General features: G+C 41.4%; 1 protein-coding gene across 2 annotated transcripts; it reads left to right on the top strand.

The window, feature by feature from the left end:
- Nucleotides 1-441: 441 nt before the first annotated feature.
- On the top strand, nt 442-21,005 carry ADO (2-aminoethanethiol dioxygenase). Of its 2 annotated transcripts, XM_068126836.2 has the most exons (4): nt 442-763; nt 14,782-14,883; nt 18,367-18,465; nt 19,294-21,005. In XM_068126836.2, exons 1-4 carry the CDS (start codon nt 506-508, stop codon nt 19,522-19,524), a joined length of 690 nt encoding a protein of 229 aa, XP_067982937.1. In that variant the 5' UTR covers nt 442-505; the 3' UTR covers nt 19,525-21,005. The 2 variants fall into 2 exon arrangements, with proteins under 2 accessions (XP_067982937.1, XP_067982938.1); XM_068126837.2 differs by lacking the exon at nt 14,782-14,883 and having other exon boundaries at nt 460-763.
- Nucleotides 21,006-24,255: the final 3,250 nt, after the last annotated feature.

The following is a 24,255-nucleotide window of genomic DNA, read 5'->3' as shown; positions in this document are numbered from 1 at the left end:
CAAGTTAAATTATAAAAAAGAAGAAGAAAAACCTGGTAACAATGAATACAAATAGGTTTGTTCCCTGAATCTCTTCAGTATTTTTGTCAACGACGAGCTCCTCTCTTTTCTCCATAAAGATTTATAAAGGCATAAACGTTTCGAAGGTCTTCCACTTCACTCGACGAAATATTTTGTAAAAATCACAACAATTAATCATTTTCTTATCAAAATGTATGCAGTTAAAAAAAGAAATTAATCCAAGTGAATTGACATGAGCACAATACAAATTCAGGGCGGTGTATATCTTGAATACTGTTCAGTTGGTCCACCCCTTATTTACTACTATTTTGGTATCGTACGCCCTTCAGAGGTGAATATGACACTTCTATACCTTCATTGTGTTTATTAGTCTTGTGATTAATTTATAAACCTGAATGAAACGTACATTAAAATAGTATCGGTAAAGAAGAAGAATAACGGGCAATTAATACTAATAGGAACCACAATCGAGCTCGGTCCATCGATGCAGGATGTCATGGCGGTTCGTCGTCTGCAGGCAGTGGCCAGGCAGGCAAGCTCGACCTTCCGAGGCTCAGCTCGTCGGCTATCCCCATCGTCCACGTCACTCTCCACGCTGCGGGAGCTCCTTGGGAGCGTGTGCGCGGCCGACCTGCGAATCTCCGAACCCGCGACACGATCGACGAAGAGGTCGGCACCTCCGGTCACCTACATGAACATATACGACGACGAGGACTTCTCCCTGGGAGTCTTTTTGTTGAAAGTGAGTTGGTGCTGAATGCGGATCCCAAGTTCGAATCCCCAGTGATGAGATGACTTGTTGCTTCCCTCGAGTGAGTCATTTATTTTGTGATGAAGCAAACTCTTGACAGGTGTTGAACTTCAAGGTATATTTTATACTAGCAAAAGTAACCAACCGGCGTTGCTGGGTAACAATGAATTGCTTCCTGACGGGTATGATACGGATATGATATGGATATGAAAATGGATATGATATACGCACTCTGTGTCCATCATTTAGACTTGGAGGGAATTTAAAAAATGGATCTCAGGTACAGTGGACTCTGATGCAGTGGAGTGACAGACACCCGATCCCATGGAAGTTACACTCACAAACGGCATACCAAGTACCAAGCCATGCTTCTGCAATTTAATAAACCATTCGTGTAAGACAATGACATTATTTTGCTCCTTCAGCTGACAGTTTCGTTCAGTTTCGTTCAGTTTTGTTCAGTTTAGTTCAGTTTCAGTAACACACAGAAACACACGCACACATACACATAGTAACACGAACAGTGTTTGAAGCCTTACCGATGGAAAGTCACTCCTACCTTTGTTCATCCTCATTTGTCACGATTAGTGCACCCTTCGGCAGCACACGATGGCATTTTGCCTTAAAGTACAGTAACACACACACACACACACACACACACACGCAATCACACACACACACACACACACACACACACACACACACACACACACACACACACACACACACACACACACACACACACACACACACAATAACACACACAATATCACACACACAATCACTCACACAATAACACACATACAATAACACACACACACACACACACACACACAATAACACACACACAATAACACACACACACACACACACACACACAGTAACACACACACACACACACCCACGCAATTGCACACACAGTAACACACCCACACTAACACACACACCGGCACCGATCTCGTGTACGGTATAGTGAGATGCGTATATGATGTGAGATGCTATCGTTGATAGTGAGATAGTGAGATAGTGAGATGCTATCAACAGCACCGATCTCGTATGGCGAGATGTTTTACCTGACAAAGTAAAAAAATTAATATCTTAACCGAACTAATAATGCGGCGTCGGCAACATTACAAGTCTATCCCCGGCGATCGAAACAGTTTACTGGATCGGTTTCTCACAAGCCGACTCCGTATGTATGTATGTATGTATGTATGTATGTCTGTCCATCAAAAATGAAGAAGAACCTCTAACCCACTGTGCTTAATTCTAAAGAGTGTTTCCAAAGGTGGGCGGTCCGCTTCGAAAGTCCGCTTATCCGCTTATCCGCTGCAGCGGACTAACGTTTTCGAAGCGGATAAGCGAATCGGAACAACCCCCGGAAACCGAAGCGGATAAGCGTACGCGGACTACCGAAAAATTAAAGCGCATCGCGATTCGCCAAATCAGCTGTTAGCCTGAGCCGTTACTCTAGAATTGTGAATATTTATTTAAGTGAATAATAAGTGAAACCCTAACAACTCGGCTCTCGCCCAATCTCTTCCCGCTCGAGTTCCGTGATGCTTGGGTAACTCTATTTCTCAGGCATAACACGCCGCTCCCGAGCTCTGCCTCGGTCGAGCGCGTGTTCAGCTACGGGTCGGACATCCTCAGGCCTAAGAGGTCGGCCCTGGCTGCACCGAACTTCGAGGCCCTCGTCTTCATGAAGGGCAACCTCCAAATCCTCAAGAAGGCCCACGAGGTGGAGGAGGAAGACGAGGACTAGTCAACAGACTGCTAGTCTGTTGACTAGTAGACTCTCTTGTCAAAGAAAGAAAGGACGGGCAAATTGATTTTTCTTTAATGTAACTTGCATATATTAAAATTATATTTAAATTAACTGTAGAGTAGAGTAGAGTCGAGTGGAAAACTTTATTTCAATAAATTTTGAATAAATTTTATTTAAATAAAAATGTATATTTTTGATCTTAAAAGCTTTGTTTGTCTTTGTAGTAGTTAGAAATGGCGATTTAGGCTTAAAAAGCATTAAATTCCCTTTAGAAACGTCAAAAATCGCTTTAAAAACGTCGAAGCGCTTTAAAAAAATCGAATCGAAGCGGATAAGCGGTAAGCGGACTAAGATTTTCGGCCGCTGAAGCGGATAAGCGAATCGGACTACACGGGCTGGCGGAGCGGATAAGCGGTAAGCGGACTTAAAATTTTCCGAATCGCGCCCACCTTTAAGTGTTTCTAAAGGATGATGCTAAAGAGTTAATTTAAAAAAAAATAAATTCTAAAGGGTTAATTCTAATGGGTTTTAAATGGTTTTCTTCTAATGGATAATTCTAAACGGTAATTATAGTGGGTTATAAAGGGTTAATTACAATGGGTTTTAAAGAGTTTAATTCTAATGGTTAATTCTAAAGGGAAATTATCATGGGTTGTAAAGGATAATTCGAATTGGTTTCTTTTGTTTCTAGGCTTTGCCTATTTCATATTAAAAATTGCCAATCTGAACCGCACCTCCTTCAGACACCGGTGCGATATATTTTTTTCATATTGTTTTGAACACATTAATGAAATGTTGTGAAATTGCTTTGGCCCTGTAGTAACTGTCTGAGAAATACAGTCATCATATCCACAGGGCGTGTTGGCATTGCATGCTGAACACCATTAAAGTAATTGGAATGATTGCTTGGATGGTGTTTACAACATGGATCCTGGCGTCTGTGTCCTCCCTCATTTTAAATCTTTACCCATTATGATAAAAAATGAATACTCCCAAGTGGGACTGGCATTTGTCCCCCAATGGAGGGAGGTCGTAGTTTTGGGTGCATTTATAGGTAGTGGTGTGGTGTCAAATTTTGAGTTGCCAGAGCCCTGGAAAAATGTCGGCTGTGACCTCACTGAATCTACCGTCGTATAAAGTTTTAAAATGATACGAATCATGAATGCCCAAAGTGAGTGGTAACTGGAATACACATATGCACAATTGCTAACGCAAAGCCAGCCGACTGGGCAATGGGCATCCTCCATTGTACAAAGTCTTCCTTGGCACACCTGAACTCCTATCCACTGACGAGCTTTGATTCGCAACTTGATATAGTACTGCTTTTTTCCCCACCTATGGGACCAACTTCCATATCCTCTTCAATCTCATTCTTCCCTCCAGGTCTTCAAGACAGCTGTTCACCACCATCTCAGATCATCCCCAATCCAAAACATTATCTTTTCTCCACTCGTTACCACCCTTCCCTCACCCCAGCTGTTACAAATCCTCCAGTTTAGCAGGGCTTGGACAAAATATTACGCCATTTACTCCATCTCGACCAATCAAATATGCCACTCGCACTCTCAGTGTTGGGGAATATCGAGATTCAGACAAAGTCGCAGCTCGTAGGAATTATAGATTGTGCTCGGAAATGCAAAGCAAGAGTTTAACAGACCATTCCCGTGTCCTTTTTCTCAAGACTGCGCAGGTTAAGGTGTTCTATGAACTCAAAGTATTCCTAAGCTACACATACGCAATCATCCCATTGAAGTACTTCCTTGATGCTGTCTAGATGTATAAATCTTTCAACGGGGTACACTTGTATTACAGGACCCGTGCTATGAAGCCTATTTATTGACAAACTTGATGCCAACCAGATGTTCATAGAATGGTTCAATGAGATGGTAAATCACAAGGTGATGAGTCTTGACTGCATGGAGGATGGTTTGGAACTTACCAGCCTATATCCACTGGGGTAGTGGGCGTTACATTCTCCATATGAGGACAAAAGGCAAGAATTATCTTGCGGTCGCACCTTGATACAGCATACATAACCATTTTCTGCATAATAGTTTTCCCCTCAATTGCTTAACAATTTACTGTTATATTGTGCATTGGTTATTATTTTTTCTCCACATTAATGATATCGAGGTACCAAAACACGATTACCAAAAACCTTCAGCTGATGGCTGAAAGTCTCCACTCCATATATTGTCTGCTTTATTGGATCCAGGCTTCATCGCACATCACAATGTTCTCATAGTCCGGCAGCTAAGCTAAATATAGCATAACAATTGTGCATTTTGTGAGGAACACCAAATTTGGCACACTAGTAGACTATCATATTATGAAAAGATCTGGATATTGGGCCATCTCAGATTCAGAGATTTGATTTTTGCAAGATTTGCAGATTTTGTAGATTTGCAAGCTGAGATTGCAACGCCAGGGATGGCCGACTCCTTCCTGCGAGCTGCCCACGTCACCCGCACAAGAAGAGCTCATCAAATCACTGCAGCGGCACTGCACATCCTGCAACACCGTGCGTATGAACGCCACTGTATGACATATGCTGATGATGCAGAAGACCTGCCCGAGTTCGAAGACGGGTGTCACCAGAGAGGAGAAGACATTCCCAACTTTCAGTACTGGGCAACTGTGCTGGAACTAGAGATGTTGGTACTGGTCTACGTGCGTTCTCTGCGGCAGGCTTCATTCACGATGTACCTTGATGCCCTGACGGAACTGGTCCCATGGTTCCATGCCTTGGACCACACACACTATGCCAGGTGGGTCCCTGTTCCCCTGAGGGACATGGTTTCACTCCCAATGAAGCACCCAGATGTAGCCAGAGAATTCAGGGCTGGCAACTTCACTGTACAGAAGACGAAGAAGGTGTTCTCTTCGATCCCAATCGAATCGAAATCTTGCAAAAATCAAATCTCTGAATCTGAGATGGCCCAATATCCAGATCTTTTCATAATATGATAGTCTACTAGTGTGCCAAATTTGGTGCTTTCCTCACAAAATGCACAATTGTTATGCTACGTTGCCCCACTATCAGTCTCATTTCTCCCTCTAGTAGGAAATCCATGAGCTCTGTTGCAATGGCCACATGAGTTTTTCTTAATTTACAGGATCTAAGACTCGTAGGGGAGTTGCCGTACATGCACACAAACATACACGTCTCACAATGGACATACAGATGAATATGCAAGACATAACACAAGATTATTTGAGATAAACACAGCCACTGAGCTTGAGGGAAGTGCCGTTACTTCCCACGGTACTCTGGGTACCAGCGACGCCATAACAATGGCACCGCTTTTCTCACTGCACTCGGCGGGGCATTTCCTCCTCCCCATGGATGCCATCCTATGGGTATTGTCCGTGCTCTATAATTTTAAATGCTGAACGTTGAGCAAGAAAGCAGCTCTTGCCATTCATAAAGTCTGGTGTGACTCGGCTGGGGTTGAAACCGCTGACTTCCCAGACACGGAGTGAATGCTCTAACCAATTCTGTTAAATGTGAGGTCCTTTTTCTTTCACCACTGAGTTGTCTGGAATTGATCAAATGGGAGGTCCTTTCTGCTCACCTTACCCTCACCTCACCCTTTTGAATCGAGTGAGAATGAATGATTTGTTCCACATGTCCAAAACTGAAGACCAAGTCTTCAGTATTTTGCAAATGATAGTGTGGCAATTGTCCAAAATTTGTGTTTGAACATCATTCACGTTAACTTGAGTGATAGTCGATGGTTGTGAGCATGCTCAAGATCGCTCACCAATTCACAGCCATTAACTTGCTGCACTAATGAAACATACCGACGTGAAGGACATGATTCATTAAATTCTGCAGGCAGTGTCTTAAGAGTTACAACTGATTTGATGTCCTTCAAAGGTAACTATGATAAACATTTGTTCTATATCACACTATGTTGTCTACCATCTTAGGGTTACCTCTTACATTTGAACAGTGTTGATGTCACTTTCTGATTTGCTTACACAAAATGGATGATATTACATGAAATTTCAGCATTTAACTATTGTTTTTATACGCATGCTCCACAATTTAAAAAATCACATCAACCTTGAACCACCTTGTGTGTGTGTATATACAACAAGCACCATAAACACAATGTTAAAGCTCATTCTGGTAGGTGGAATTGCCTGACAGATCTGCCTTTTCTTGTATTTCATTCTGACAGATCTGCCTTTTCTTGTATTTCATTCTGACAGATCTGCTTTTTCTTGTATTTCATTCCCATAATCCCCAAGTTATATTAATGTCACTCACTGTTCTCCAATGTTCTGCTGGTAATACAAATTGTACGATTGATCCAATGCAGGAAAGTTCGTCAGCGCTCTAGCACACATTGGCTTACTCTTGTTGAAAAATGCCATGGCTTCTTGTGTTCAACAACCTCAATGCAGATGATGACATGACTGTTGTCCAAAAGACTACAATTCTTAGATCGGTGTTTTTTATGAAGTCCCACATGCTGTCTAACAGGCGTCAGGAAGGGCATCCGGCCATAAAAACATTGCCTCAAACAGGGAACCATGATTGTCATGGGGCCCGCAAGGCTAACCCCCACTCAAGTGGGGAAAATGGCCTTAAAACGATCATTCATTCATTCATTCATACATGCTGTCTAACAATGGTATCGGTTTGTCGACGGCTTGTACAAAACTTTGAATACAATTTCACTGAAACTCATGACTGAAGGTGCAGGTGCAGGTTACCAAAGGATACAAATATTCTTGGAAAAAATGCCAGGGGCAGAGAAAAGGCCCCTTTATATAAGGGTATGTGCCATGTGGCAAACTATATAAAAGAATGGACATTCCATAGCTTGTAGAACATGCCAAACAATAGAAAGGGGACATTCAAAAGGGAAATTCAAAAAACATACATAGGTTAAAATATATAGGTTATTCAAAAAACATATATAGGGACATCCTACATATATAGGTTAAAATACATTTATTACTTAATGCAGCTGTATAAATCAAGTTGCTGCCCCTTTATTTGAACATTTCTAGAGCATTACTTGGTTCCTCCTAGGAACACAAGGGTAGTCCGGCATGTACACGAGATTTTTTGAATGTCCCTTGTTTTCTATAGTTTGCCACATGGCACATACCTTATAAAGGGGCCTTTTCTATGCCCTGTCATCCCCCCCCCCCCCAAGAATATATATATAATATATAAATATATATATATAATATATAAATCCAGACAATTCCATATAATGAGTGGATACCAGAGATAATGTGCCATGTGGCAGATGGTACTTATCGCTCCCATTAAGGTACAGCAAAGCTGGATGGGATACCTTAATGGCGGTTCACCACTGATGGTATGAAATAGCATAGTAACGTGTGTGTGTGTGTTGTGTGTGTGTTGTGTGTATGTGTGTGTGTTGTGTGTATATGTGTGTGTGTGTATATATATATATATATATATATATATATATATATATATATATATATATATATATATATATATATATATATATATATTGTTACGGACCGCGGAGAAGATGTTGGTTTGCCGAGCGGATGGCACCGCGGCCCTAACAGTTACCCCGACTAACCCGATTCCTGAACGTTGGGTGAATCGCACCACAGATATTCAATAGGGAAAAGACAAAGGCGACATGGATGTGAAGAAGAAGAAGAAGACAAAAAGGTTTGAAATGCTACTAAATTTATTCCTACTATTTACACGCTCAAAGTAACCAAGGAGAAGGAAGGATAATAAAATAATTTACAGAAGAGGCAAGGCGACACAGCGAAACTTAGCTTAACTATACAGGCTTAATTATTACCCAGGGACAGAACAAACAAAGACAGACTCACACGGGGAATGATGATAGGAATGGCAGGAGGTGGATGGCTGGAGGGAGAGGAAGGTCCACTGGAACTGGGTCACGGTCGGGCCGGGAGCGGCAGCGCCGTTCCTCCGCGGCCACGGTCGGCACCGCCGTCAACGCCCAAGCTGCGGTCGTGCGAGCTGCCGCGGGACGAGCTCCGCCGGTCGAGTTAAAGCTGCCTGGTGGAGCCGACGCTGCTTGGTGGAGTTTAAAGCTGCTGGTACTGCTCGTAGTACTCCTCTTGCTTGCTCTCAGGACTCTCTCTCAATGCTTGCTCTCAGAACTCCTTCTCCCTCCTCTCTGCTTTGCGCTGCTTGTGTACTGCCAACTCTCTGACGCACCTCTCTTTGCACGTCTCTCGCTTGGTCCAACCACGCACTCGGCTCTTGCGCGCGCGCTTTTATAGCGCCTCAGGCGATCAAGCCGCCGGCCTTCAGGACACGCCCCTCGGTGAGCTCGCTTCGGCCCTGATTGGTGGGCACAGGCCCTCTGACTCCACCCTTGATGACGATGGGCGGGCACGCCCTTCTTCCCCGAGCTGAGCACATGCTTAATGGTGGCAATTGTAGTTGGCAGTAGAAGTTTTGGGAGTGGGAATGGGGAATGAAAGGGAATCTATCTTATTTCACTTGGTGCAATGGAGTGTCATCTTAATGGAAGACAAGGCCTTACCCTAATACACATAATAAGGAAATAAACTACTGAACAGGGATATTATGGTGTCCTTCATGCATGCTTTATGGAACTAACTACGGGAATGCCCTTTGACCTTTATACAACACTGGAGTAAGGAGGGTGATATTTTACAACAATTTACACTACAACAACAACAACAACAAAAAAACCATTCTCATATCCACAACAATATATATGATTAATTTTATAGCAAAAACGAAACTATGGCACTTAGGTGGAATTTGTTTTGAAAGCCATTAACTAGACCTATTGGCCGATGTATATTCCAAGTTTCAGCTAGTTTCAATGTATAGCCTTTGAGACATGAGCGCCAACACATTTTGGGTGAACGGGCGGACTGACGGACACCAACGTGAATTTGAGGGTTTTTAAATAAAACTCAAGAATGCGTAAATGGATGAATGAATGATCGTTTTAATGCCATTTTTAACTCAACTGGACTATGTCCAGCTGAGTTTTTGTCGACACCCAGTGCCCGCCTGTCGGTCTGTTTGTCTGTCGTCTAAACAATTCGACGTCTACGCTCTAAAAGTCACAAATATTGATTAAATTTGATGAAACTTGTTATGCAGCATCTTTAAGACATAAACGAGTTTGGGATTGCATTTGGGCGTTGCACGCCCAAAAATGGGCAAGGCAGGGCGGCCATATTGAAAAATCAATTTTTGTCATATATTTTTAGCACATATAAACTATATAGTTTGTGGTTCTATAATCATATATGCATATTCTAACCATATTGATATAGACCAGTTGAGTTCAGGTTCCCTGGAACCTCTAGTTTTTCCCCGCTAGAGTGGGGGTTTCCTTGCCGGCCCCATGACCTCATGGTTCCCTTTTTGAGGCAATGTTTTTATGGCTGGATGCCCTTTCTGACGCCAACCCTTATTCACCTCTTACGATGCGCAGGGATACGGTGTACCTATTCTAAATTGGGGTACACACCGGGATCATTCATCCCAGCAAGCTGGTACTCAATTTGCCGACCTCGGAAGGATGACAGGCTGTGTCAACCCCCCTGATGTTAATTCAGCGATCGACCGGGATTCGAACTCAGGATCCTAGGATCCCAAGCCGGCACCCTAACCGCTAAGCCAACACCAGGCATTGCTGTTTAAATGGATGTTGCTGAAATTAGTAACATATTACCTCTTTGTACAAAGCATTTACTTCTGCTTCTGCCGATTTCATCCAGTAGATGCGGAGAAACACATTTTCAGTCCCTATGTTAAAGTTGCATACAGAGAAACTATTCCCATATAAAGGGAGGGGTGCTTTGCGCCTTCTTTGATACGTTGAGTCTCTGAAACACCGACTATTGCATTGCACCGATTTGGTGCAGCTTGCTTTCGAAGGAGACTGCGTCAAACCACACTTTAACGATTAGAATGGTATAAAGGTCCCGATATACTTGTCATCCACCTTGCATACACCAAGAACATTGTTTTGTCAAGTACAGGATATCAACATCAATCTTTGGTTTGTCAGAAAAATATGAATACTCTCCCTCAAATCTAATTCCAGCTTCCGATGAAGATGTTTCTTTGTTCCTTCTGTTAAGCCATGTGCTCCTTCGGATTTCACAAGTCTTTCCAACATTTCTGTTAGTTTCATCATTGTGAACAAAATAATTATTGTCATCATGTATGTTCTGGAGCTGTTCTTCGTACAATTCTTCCTTCAAGATGTTGTAGGCCTCAAGCTCTTGATCACTCCCCGTCTTTTGTGGATCTTGTGTAATTTCTATGGCAAGAAAAATGATAGTGTGTTTCTTCAGCTATTTTGTCCTTGCAGGTGACGGCTAAGATTTTTGAGTCATATTTTTGAATTGCAGATTCTTGAAGCTTTTTCTCAACCCTCAGCTCCACTGCTTTGACTAATGTCTCTTGTGTACTTGTTCTTTTGTTGTCGCTTCACCTTTCTACAGAATATGCATTCTTGTTTGTAAATTCGTGATTCGGATGATGTCCTCCTGCTAGGCCGCTTGGATGTGGAACATTCGGATTGAAATTCATCACCAGAAATTAGGTGGGCTTTGCGTTTCAAGGCTTCCAGATCTCTTTTCATGGTGAATATGCTTCTGCATTTTCTGTGATAGACAATACTCGGTATTTCTTTGTGTGTGACAGCCTTAGCACTGCCCAAATTAGGAGCATTATTTCTGATTTTGGCAGCTTACAACAAGGTCTTCCAAGAGTCAACATTTTGTGGACTTAAACTGTCATCCTGGTGAAGCGATTCCTTATAGATAATGATAGTCTCTCGGCCATTTCTTTGCTCAGTTTGTCTATCAGCACCAACTGAAATGAAAACGATGAAATTACATGCAGTTACCATGGTTGTGAAAGACACAACATTACCACTAACAACAATTGACTAATCCGTGGGTGTAACTGCACAATTAAAATCTGTCTAATTTTTTTGAATTTGCTCCGACATCAACAATGTAAAACTACTGTGATTTGCTTGCCGGACATAGTTACAGTAACTACCTATCATTATCCTATGGATAGGTCGATTATTTCATTTTCACCACCAGCAATGATTCCTACCCCAGCTGATGAAGACAGCAATTTATTATCAATTGTATTGAAAATGGATAGAAACAGGTGTATGGAGTACCCCATACATGTACGTATGCATTTTTGAAGTTGCATCTTCGTTGTGTTGTTCTGTAACAAACAGTTGATTTTGGCTGTTGATGTGGAAATAATACCCATTATTAATATGCATAAGACAGCAGATTTATTTCAAGTAATGAAGGACATAAAAAAGTTTATATTTTAAGGTGCTTGTGGGCAACTGAAGCCGATTTGAAAATGACCAATGTGATTTTAGGTCCCAATACTGCGGTTTTCCACATGTTAGGGCAGGGTTGGAAAAGGTTGCTAAAATAGAGAATGCCGAGAGTTATAGAATGCTATCATTTATTTTCAATAGCTAGGGACATGACATATACCTTGTCAAAAAAGCACTCGCCCTGGATGCGACCAACCACCCCTCCTGGGTCATAGCCTGTGCTCCACACATGCAAAATGCAAAATGTAGTTCAGCAATTGGGTCATGTCCATCCCTCCGTCAGTCAGTCAATCAGTCTACAAACGTCAATTTATGATTGAGGAATAACTTATTTAAATTGAATGTTACATTGTGACCATGGATCAGAAGACAAACCTGTCGTTTTACCGTACTTTGGGTCTGAATTTGACCCGTTTGTTCATGTGCAGAGAGGAGTGAGACAATTTTTATTGTCTACCTGATTCCAAACATGTTTTTAAGGACTTCATAAAGGACACACATGCACAAATAACTGATGTGACATTTTAAAGATTGGGCGATGTAATAGACACTGCATAAAACGGTGGTAAATTCCAGAATTTGTTTTATTTATACGACTTTTTCAATCTTTATCTATCTATAATTCCAGTAATCTCTGTGTGTATGTTTGTTTGTACGTTTGTTTGTTTGTTTGTATGTCTGTGACCGCTGTTTCTCGACAACTACCGGTCCGATATACTTGAAACTTGCCAGGTATATTGCTGGGGACCCGAGGATGTGCCTTTTCAAGGTTTAATATTAATCGGACAATTACTTACCGAGCTATGTCCAAAAAACGATTCAACCAATCAGAGAGCAGCGAGCTATCGCGTGTGCCGAACGTGGCGGACACACTCTGCCTCGGATGGCACATTTGAGAGCGTATTCATTTATTTCACGTTTGCAAACTATGTTGCCGTTAAACTATGTTTTAAAACTAATAAAAACTAATTTGCGATTCATCGTAACTGCGATATACGACCTTCCGGACAGTGAGGACTGCACTTCCGGCATCCAATCACAGAACGCGTTATTGCGTAGGCGTGGCCGATGTGAGAGCGAGCTGATGCTGAGCCCAGCGCGTGCGCCATTACGGTACGTAATTCGATTTCTTCCGGAGAAAATAATAATTTCTCGATTTCTTATGCGCATTATTTCTCCCAATTCAGTCAGAGCGAAGGGCGGAAGCGAAGAGCGTTGTTTTTTTTGTTTATGGGCGGGGTAGAGCGTACGGGTAGCGTTTTTTTTTTTTTTTGGCACATTTGAGAGCGTATTCATTTATTTCACGTTGGCAAACTATGTTGCCGCTATGTTGGCGTTAAACTATGTTTTAAAACTAATTAAAACTAATTTGCGATTCTTTCGCTTTCCTGCGCATTTGTGCACGCTATGGCGATTTCTTTACCAAACTCCGCTAGCCGTTAGCTTTGGACCAAACCATTTCATGTAAATAGAGGGGGGGGATTGTCACCGTACTCGCAAGCCGTTAGCTTTGGACCAAACCATTGCATGTAAATAGAGGGGGGGGGGGGGGGGGGGATATACTTTTAGATATATATATAGTACGGGCATGCCCTAGTTTTATTTAAATTGAATTGTATACTTGAACACCGTATAACACAAATCACCTTTTTTGCACTTTCAAAACCCTTCCATTTAGCAGTACTTGGACATGTAAAATAAGTTGAGTGTATAAGGGTGATGTACAGCATATGAGTGCTTCAATTGCAATAAACCTCCAGATTTGTTTTAATGATCTTTGAAATCACTTATTTAAATTGAAGTAATATATACTTGAACACTGCATGGAGTATTGTGTTCCATGAACTGTAGTTCGGCAGAGGTTATGTTTTCAACCCTGTCTTTTGTCTGTTTGTTCCACTGTCTGTGAAAAGAGTTGTGTATGGATGTGGATGAAATTTGGTGGAGAGATCGAGTGTGTGACAAAGACAAATTGCTTCGAATTTGGTGAAGATCTCCATTTGAGAGAAAAATAATAATTCTTGAGTGATTCTTAATCTTTGAGTGATAGGGCCAAAAACGATATATATCAAGTTGTTGATGTTCTCCTCTTCCCTTTGTATAAGGGGTGAGGTCTGGTGGCACTAAGCTCCTGCCCTGCCTTGACCACGATACTCCTCCACTTCCCTCTGTCCTCAGCCAACTCTATCTCCAACCACCCCACCTTATTGAAATCCCTCTTCACACAATCCTCCCATCTCAACCGTGGTCTACCTATTTTCTTCCTACCTTGTTCCCTCAACCTATCTGCTCTCTTTGCCATTCTCTCTTCCCCCATCTGCACCAACTGTCCAGCCCGTCTCAGCCGGCATTTCACCAATCTCCCCATCAAACTCATCTGCACTCCAATCTCCTCCCTCAGTTCATCCATTGTCCGATTCACTCTCTTCACTACTGCAATCCTCCTGACTCAGTTGTTCCGCAAACCTGCAGTCTTTGTTGTTGTATTTGTCAGTGCCACAATTTACAGTCAGTCAAGGTCGGCCGGTGTTACAGAAAACATCAAAAGCTTTCCTTTCAATCTCCTAGATATCTTTCTGTCTGCCATTACTCCACACTTAGACCCCTTAAACCCTTTAAGACCCTTTAGACACTTTGAATCATTTTGACCCTTAAGACCATTTTGACACTTGGACCTTTTCAGTCTTTCAACCTTTATACCATTTGACCTTTACACATTTACAACTACACCAGTTATACCTTTCATTTGCAATCAATGAGCTTTCATTTGCCACACAAAATGCCCCACACAAAACTTTAAGTCCTGGTGAGGGTCTGCAATTTGATTGCTCTTTCTTGTTTACTTTTGTCAATGAGACATTTTTCTGTTCTCCTTTGTTCCATTGCAGCCAAATTCCACAATCCCACTGCATGATCACCCTGGTATGTACGGCTTTATGAAGGTGTTGTATGGCCGGCTTTGTGTCACGTCCTACGATCCAAAAGAAAAGGTATGAAAATGTTTGCCTTTTTCATTTTATTTGCAAAGATCCAGTCACATTGAAGAGAGCTACGATTTGAGACTATAATGATGAATGCGCAAATTAATATGCATAAGTAATTGCAGTAGTTTGTGCAATGGTTTGCACATAAACCTTCCAGTATTACTTCCTACATTAGACATTGTTCACCAGATTTTGTTCACTTTTATTATATCCTCTTTCTAAACTCAGATCAGTGTATGCATGTGCATGACCTGAAGTTGTGAAAGCTAGCGGACGAGTATTTTGTGTACTCGGAGAAAAATACTTGTATGAGTAGTCAGGTTCACTATGTCAATAAATTATATTTCGTTCAAAATCATGGTAGATTAGCAAACCTATACATTTTTGGAAAGGTTATAGCATAAGGAAACTAAAAATCAATGTTTACATTTGGAGAGATACCTGTATGGCGGCCATTTTGGATTTTCAAAATGGCCACTGTAAAATACATATTTTGTTCTATTTCTGCCTCTAATTACCCTAAAAACTTTAAAAAATATACTAAACCTATATTTTCAGGGACAAGGAATCCAATGAAAGTATCAAATTAGTGCTATGGGGAATGGTAAGACACGAATCAAAGGTTTTGAATTGCAAAATACTGTCTTTATATTCGCGATAAGTTGCATAATCAAATACATGTTATCATTTTGTACAGGCAGTTAATAACATCAAAATGTGTCACAATAATTCATATCACCAAACATACACAGGCAGTCAGCAAAATCATATATACACATGCAGTCAGTATAACTTCACATCTACACAGGCAGTCAATGACAAAATATACACAGGCAGTCATTGGCATCAAACATACACGATTACAGAATATGCCATTTAGAGTTCGTCATCACTGTCCTGTGTGTCGTATCCGACAATATAGTCCGCATCGTTTTCACAGTCCGTTCCACACAAGCAAAGGTCGGTCAAATTGATTGGCAAATCGAATTGGTCGAATGGTCGATCGAATCGAATTCGATGAATCGAATCGAATTGGTCGAATGGTCGATTGAAACGATTGGTCGAATGGTCGAATTGGTCGAATGGAATTGGTCGATTGGTCGAATTGGTCGAATCGAATTGGTCGGAATTGGCAAATGTAAACATTGATTTTCAGATTTCCATGTAATAACGTTTCCAAAAATGTATAGGTTTGCTAATCTACCATGATTTTGAACAAAAAAACATGGTGAACCTGACTAGAGGGTGAATCCCCGAGAAAATTACCAAAACAAATTTGATATCCTCACTCTCTAAGACACCAAACCTGTTTCTAAATTTCAAATGTTATTGACAATTTACAGACTCAATGCAATAATATCAGGAATGAACAGAACTTGACAAAATGTTTCATTCACTTTCACAGATCTAACATTTTGGGTTACAAGTCTTGCATCGAAGTTCTTAAGTTCACACCAGGATGCTTAGTGGCATGATACCAGAGACTGGCTGCTGTCAAACTAATGTGGGTATAGGGTGAGGGTAGGGTTCAACTGTCATGCCTCAGATCTGGGTTTATTTTAATGGGAAACACGTAGTTTGGTTCTTGGTCAAACTAGTTCTGACCTGAAATAGTTTGGAATTTGCTTGTGAAAACAAGTCAGAAGACTAGTGTACATCCAGCTATTGAGGTTTTTAAACACTAACTGTGACTTATTTGTGACTTGAGTTTATAATGACTTGTTGACCATGTGCAGAAATATATTGTTGAATAAACGTCAAATTATAACGGCGTTTGAAATAAATGGTAAATTATTTTCAGTCGTGGGTGTGCGTGGTTCGGCCAATCACGACATGTACAGTGTACATGTGCAATGCGCTAGTGCTTATGGCCGCCAGGTCACATACTGTTTGCCACCAAGGTTAGAGGTAGTGTTCACTTTTCAGACAGCACACCACATCCAAGGGGCAAGCACCAGTCTTACCAACGTGGCTACGTTAGAAACAACTTTATTGAAACCATGAACATTTGTGCCAGGGGAAACTTGGCCACTGCTCGGTATTACTCCACGCATGGTCCGACCTGATAGTGATTTTGTCATGCTTGCAATATGTCGGTTGACTTGGATTATTTCATCTTCGTCAATAATTGTAAATTATTTCACGACCTGTCTTTTTAAAAGGAAAACGTAAAAAAGTACGGTATCTTTGTACAGTACAAATAAATTATTAAAATCTCCTTTCCTGTTCCACATTGAAATTGAATGCCATTGAAATTGAAATTGAAATGTTACATGTGTAAACCATTTAAACACAAGCTGAGGTTACTCACTCGTCTCATGTGCACATGTTCAAGTAGGTACACTGGATTGGAGGAGTAAATTTAACATAAATTTATTGTTGTTGGGAACAAAGTAAAAATGTCCACAGCAAGAAATTGACAAATAAAAACTTTAGTGAAACATATTTTCAGAACATGCAGGTAGTGGCTAATGCAAACACAAATGCAAACACCAATGTACAGTCACGTAATAGGGCATTAAGCCACCACGTGTGGTCATTACGGCCTGTATGTGCCGTGGCATAGAGCCCACCAGCATCTGGAATTCTGCAGGAGGAATGCGGCACCATTCTTCCACAAGAAAGTCAATCAACTCACACCTGTTTGATGGAGGTGGAAAATGTTGTCTCGGGCATCTTTCCGGAATATCCTATAAACGCTCGATTGGGTTTAGATCTGATGACTGAGAAGACCATGACATATGGATAAGATCAGTGTCATGCTCATCAAACCATTGGGCGACCGACCGCATGTGCTCTGTTGGGGGCAATGGTGGGGTCTCCTCTTGCAGCTATGCATGCCATAATTGTAGGCAACCAGGCCTGTGCAGCAATTTTATACATTACCCTAAGCATTTTGGAATGCTATGTGCTTAATTCATGGGATGCCACACTTGTGTGGAATCCGTTGCTTGGTATTCCTCATTTACCCAGGTGTTGCCAATGTTTTGGCCACTACCTGTACATGGCAATAAATGAAGCCCCGTGTCTTAATTTCTTAATGTCTTGTACTCCAACTAGGTTTATAAGTAAATATTGGACTTGACACACGTTGAAGTAATACAATGGTGACTTGAGACTTGCCCTCAAACACGTGAGCCTTACTTGAGACTTGGCTTACGTGACTTGTTGACATCTGGTTTAAACTAATCATGTTAAAATCAAGTTTAGCAAGTTTGTAGTAGTTGTTGTAGTTTATGAAAAAATGTTTGCCAAACGGCCATTTCCTAAATGTTTAAATGTTTTCAAAGAATTAAATCCAAAATTGCAATCGATTTCTTGAATATTTTTGTGTGAATTTAATGCATAACCAACTGGCATGCATTGTATTATTGTGTTAAACATGTATCTAATGAGGTGAAAATTTGTTGTTCTTTGTGTGAACATGTTGTTTGACCTTTTTTTTTCTGCGGTGGTGTTAATTTGTTGTGTCTCATTTCACTCCCGTAGTGCGGTACATCGCAGAGAGCTACCTTGGCAGGAAGAGTAGAGCTGGAGAGCTTCCATCAACCTTGTGTTCTCACCCCAGAAAAAGGCAACATTCATGAGGTTCAGCCCAAACTTCACTGCATTACTGTCCAACTACTAAACTTAAGTGGTTTATTGAGGAAATTTGCTAACTATACACAAAGAATTAAGTTAAGCACCCCTACACAAAGAATTAAGTTAAGCACCCCCTAATATATATTCTTTGTGTATATGTATACATTGGCATATATTCTAAGGTATGTGAGATCATACCTTGTGAGATCATTGGAACGTGCATTACATCGGGAATGGAACAACCTGCCACAGCAACGCATACGACGGCTTACAGGGTCTATGAGACGTAGGGTTGAGTCAGTGATCCGATCACGTGGGTCCTACACACGTTATTGACGCAAAGATCGCTAGAGGTCTTCTCAGAACAATGACTGTACGTTAGAAAACATAAACGTCATCCACACTGTCCGTGATGGACCTATATATAGCTCCATACTTAAATTGAGGTAAAAATATGCCTAAAATTCCCAATAAATTTCACCTTAAATTATTCAGAATAAAATATTGAAAACGGCATGATTGTTATGTTTTTATGTGACCATAATATCACTTCTCCAGAAAATATAGCAATATCATGGGTATATTACACTGTTTTGACGACAACAACCTTGTAATGTGCGAGGTTGTAAAAAAACGGGGGGGGGGGGGGGGGGGGTGCTTAACTTAATTCTTTGTGTATATTTTGAAAATTAATCCAAACCCTTTTGCTGTACTCGTCCGTGCCTTTGTCAGCAGTCATTGACTGAGATTACGAGCTTTTAAAAATGTAATCTGTAAGTTACAAGGTTACATGCTTGACACCGACTCCAAAGTTAATTTTGCTGGTATTGGCAGGTATCTGCGGCATTTGGCCCTGCTGCCTTTCTGGACATCCTCGCACCTCCTTATGATGATGAGGCGGGGCGTCCCTGCCATTACTACCGTGCCTGCACCTCGCCCGACGGTGTCTCTTGGGACAGGGATGAGAGGTCAGAATCGCCAGATTGGTGGTTGATGGAAATACCACAGCCATCAACCTTTTGGTGTGGTGGGCAGGCCTACGTTGGACCTCATGTGACCCTGTAAATTTTAGAATTGAACTTTTCTTTATCTGCTAACCGAAGCTTATGCACAGCCATTTGTCTTCCCCACCCCAAACCAAATATTCTTTAGTTAAGGTGAGCAGACATTGACCAATATGTTGTTTTGTAGAGAATGTCTGTTTATATTGTTCGATACAACTTCTGTTTGTTACAAGACAGCGGTCTATACAAATAACTTTATGATGCCACCTGAATGCCCTTGCAGGGGAATTCCGCCCGCTGTTCCTATACCCATGGACCAATGGCATTTATGGTTGGCCAAAGTCAGACACGTGGTGAATTAACACATGGTTAATTTTAGTTTACCATGGTAGATGGTGCGTGAGACCACCTATACAGGCCATCTTTGTCCAACTTGACAGACAAACATTGAAAACAACAAATTGGGTGAAATTTTGATTGTGTGCACTCACTTCATCTTGATAGAGATATATTTATTCTCATCCCAATTGGGAGCATTTGTTTAATTCGAACAATGGGTAATAATATCCATGTTTTAAGACAAATTATATTTTCCTTTTGATTATTTAATATTATGGCTTGCATGTTATAGGTTTATTGCCAGGAGGTAGACACTGGCACATTAAAATGGCCAAGATCTACAGGTAGCAGACAAAATTCCTGACAGCATGGTTAGTTGTCTCTAATAAACTTTTAATTTCATTTTAAACTGTCATTAATATGACTAACCATAATAGTGTCATATTGTATATATATTGGGCCGGAGAGCAATCACTAGTTTGGACCATAGGTAGCATCCATTGTTTCTGGGGTGGGGTGGTGAGGTGGTTGTGGGAGTTTTATTAATGCGGTGCCCCTTGTATGTGGGTTCGGGGAGGATTTTGGAATTTGGTTGTGGTCCAGCCATACCTCAACTACTATGTCGAAACACAATGTGGGATCTTAAATGTCCACCAGCTAATACTAGTTAGAGGGGACACCCAGCTTGATGCCCATTCGAAGGACCACATTTTGTGATGTAACTCCTCCATTTTGTACCTGGAAAACACCAATCTGTTTGTTGTCTGGTCGGGAAATCAACCCAGGCTAGACGACTTTCAAGGCAAGTTGCCATCCTGTCGGGACACTAGCCACAATGATGCATCACCACTAATTATATGTTTACTTCCATTGGCACCATTCACCCAGGTGGCAAGTTTTGTGACTTCTCCTGGGAGCCTTTCTCTGACCGGTTCAATGGATACAAAAACCAAACAAAATAATGTACTATGATCTAACCATTGCAGTATAAGAAGCATTTGTTCTAGGTTGGTGTACATTTGCTGCACCATGGACAAACAACAACTGGTGGATGAATGAACTTATTTCATGAAAAATAGTAATGTTATGAATTGCTGCACCATGCTTTTTATTGTATTATTTTGCAACCTTATCCATCTTCACAATAACATGCAATCTTTTTTGCGTTGTCCTCTAGACAATAAAGGAAGCTGGTGAATAGTGTGTTTGCCTTTGTTAAAGGGAGAAATATTTTGTAATTGTATGATGTATATTAAATGTATAGGATGTATAGTAAATATGCACAAAACTCATGGCACTGGCCCTTCCACGTGTGATGACTGGCCAGCCGGTTTGTGAAAGACTTGTGCCAAAACCTTCCCCATGTGTTCCCTTCCTTCTTCTTCTTAAACCTTCCCCTTCACTGACCCCATGATAAGGTGGGTATAATTGTGGCCATGAAGAAAGAAGGAATCCTATTCCATGGTGAGGAACTGCCTCCAAGAAATGCTCTTTCATTGCAATGAAAATTGGCAGCACCATCGTGGGCTCTGTCGCGTACGTTTTTTGGTGCGTTGTATATATCATACATGAGTTGGTTGGGCAAATAAGTGGTTGACATCACTGCTGCATCGAGCTGCCCAAGTGCCTGGCAGAGCGAGGAGAGAAAGATGCTCAAGGGAGTATATTTACATGACGCTGGTGTGCTGAGGGTTGAACTGAGCAGTGAGAGGTCGTTTTGAAAAACGTTTACTCTTTTTGTGAAGGTAAATAAGCACCACTTGAATGCATTGATGAGAATGGGGAGGAACGGGAGGTAAACAAGCAGGAGTGAGGGAAATGGAGGAGTGCGTTGAGTGTGAATGTAAAAAAAGGTAACAAATTCTCAACTTTGATTAAAAAATGATGAATGAATGCCGTCGATAACACTGCTGGCCGTGCTGATGTTGGGAATCGAACCAGGTTCCACAACAATCAAAGAGTAACAAGCGGTTTATTAAAAGACCAATCACAGCTGTGGAGAGAGATCAAGCACATCAAGCTCAACCAAGCAAAGAAGGTGCAAGACACTCTCTGAAAGTCACTCGGCAAGGCGTTTCTTATATACACTTCTAAGTGAGATAGACATTTCCGCTAATTCTGCATTTCTCAGCGATTTTCACACCACACAAAGAGTGAGAAAGTGTACTAACAGCCCCCACCCTTGTCCTATCTTATTTGGCATGAGCCAAGGGAAAGTGTGGGAGAAGAGCATAGATGTTAACCAGACCTTGAGTTTGGACAAGGGTAAGAGTTGCAAAAGATATATCCTTTTGGGAAGGCTTTCACAGCGAGCAGTTTGGAAAGTGTTATCCGCAGCATTTTTTCAAACATGAAGCAAGTGAGCTTGGCTGTAAAGCACATTTGAAGCCAAGAGGAACATAGGAAGCTTAATTCTATATTTTATAAAGTAAACACTAATTAGATGCAACCATTAATTAGATAAGTCAAAAGGTTATAATAAAAACATGTTTCCGACACTGATGTATGAATGCCTCTGTAGACAGAGTCTGTAACTGCTGGTCATGTAAAACAAAAGAGTAGAATGGGTGTGAAATGCTAACACTGCTGTCAACTTCCATCGCATGGGAGGGAATGACGGAGGATGGATGCAAGGAAGGAAGGCAATGAGAGTGTGATGCAAGATGGTAACTGCTGTGGTGTGGTGGGGTGGGTCGGGGCACTTACCAGAGCTATCAACTGTCTTGAAATGTGAATATAGCATTGGCAAATATTTGATGTTTAAAAGTATATCATTCATTTAACAAATTCGGCATTTCATTTCTTTCTATAGTTGAAGATGAAATCACTAGAATCGAGCGTGCCAATGTATGCTCTACAATATCTACCACGATGCACTTCCAGATGTAAGATCCTTCCCCTGAATGTAAGAGGGTCAAATATTTTCCGTCGTATTTTGGGGGCAGGGAAATATGGGGTAAGGACACTTGGTAGAGCACATACCTCTGCCAGGTTGATTAGACCAACAGACCTGTAGGCGGAGGTAATAAATGAATTTTTTTACAAAGTTTTGGCGCTCATCTTACTGGCCTTGATTCCACCAAACAGGCCATGCTGCTTGAGATGAAGGTGATGCCACAGCAGAAGATGCGATCCACTTCTCAAGGAGCACCTCTCCAGTTGAAGGCCAGTTGAAGCCAGCAGTTCCCTCATAAATGACGGTGAGGTACTGGCCTCTGAACAGAACTCGGGTTGGCCTTTTCATGAACTCGGCCGATGCCTCGACCAGGTTCTGCCAGATTGGTGGCGGTGGCATTGACCCCACCCTGTGCCTCTTGACACAGCCAGAATGTTCTCGGTTTGCCGGAATTGCGTAGCAGGGTGTTGTAAGGCTGTGATCCCTTCAAGTGTACATAACAGATTATAAAATAAAACATAGAGGCAATACCCCTGACGCTCACCTGGTAGAATAAACAGTATACTGCACTGACTAAAGGTATTTTAAACCAATTTCAATGGTTGATAGAAGACAGAGCAGCATGCAGAATCATGCAAACATAATCATAAGACTTTAAAGAAACAATTTTTTTTACTTATTTTGGAGGGCAACACACCTGTAGAACCCCAAAGGGGCATATTTTTTAATGCCATGAACAAACTTTGGTACAGCATGGGTTATGAAGGTTGTGGTGAAGTTTCATCGAAATTGTGTGTGTAGTTTCAGAGAAGAAAGTAAATACCTATTTTGGGGGGGTCAAACCTGGATCCACTCTGACCCCGGTAAACCCCCTTAGAGCCCGATTTTTAAAATGCCGTGAACAAACTTTAGTCACAACACAACAAATATAATTTGTGCCAAATTTGATCGCAATCCCATCAGCGGTTTCGGAGAAGAAGTTTCAAGTGTTTACGGGCGGACTGATGGACGGAGGACGCGCCATTGCATAAGCTCCCCTTAACTACGTTCCAGGTGAGCTAAAAATCAAAGGTATAAACCAACTTTCAGTACTGGTATTCCAGTATAGCTGTGCAATTATAAACTGGCCACAATCAACAACATAGACAACTTAGACTGATGACACACCAAAACAAGGAAACTTCTAACTATGCACAAGATGTTCCACAAAAACCAATGCATTCCGAGGTTATACTTGATAAGATGAGAAGGAGGAGGCTCATGGAGCTTAACTAAGTGCACAGAACAGCGTGTGTAGGATTAACAGAGTATGTGAAAAGCTCAACAAACCATCGAATGAGATTTGTACACGAGCAAGAAAAACAACAAATCAGAAAAGGTATCCTTTGTCCTTTTAGCTGCAAACTTCCAAAAGCAGATGCGAGTGCAAGATATTGCATGGGAAAACGAAACGAGCAAATAGAGCCCCAATTATCAAGAAAAGGAAAAACTACAAAAATAAATATCAGCAGATATACTCTGACAAATGGGAGAATGGCAAAAGAGCAGGAAGATTGA

Source organism: Myxine glutinosa, chromosome 10 (genome assembly GCF_964187855.1).
Source record: "Myxine glutinosa chromosome 10, kmMyxGlut1.1, whole genome shotgun sequence".
Lineage (NCBI taxonomy): Eukaryota > Metazoa > Chordata > Myxini > Myxiniformes > Myxinidae > Myxine > Myxine glutinosa.
The sequence above is the reverse complement of the archived record's forward strand: the minus strand, read 5'-3'. Positions and strand labels throughout refer to the sequence as shown.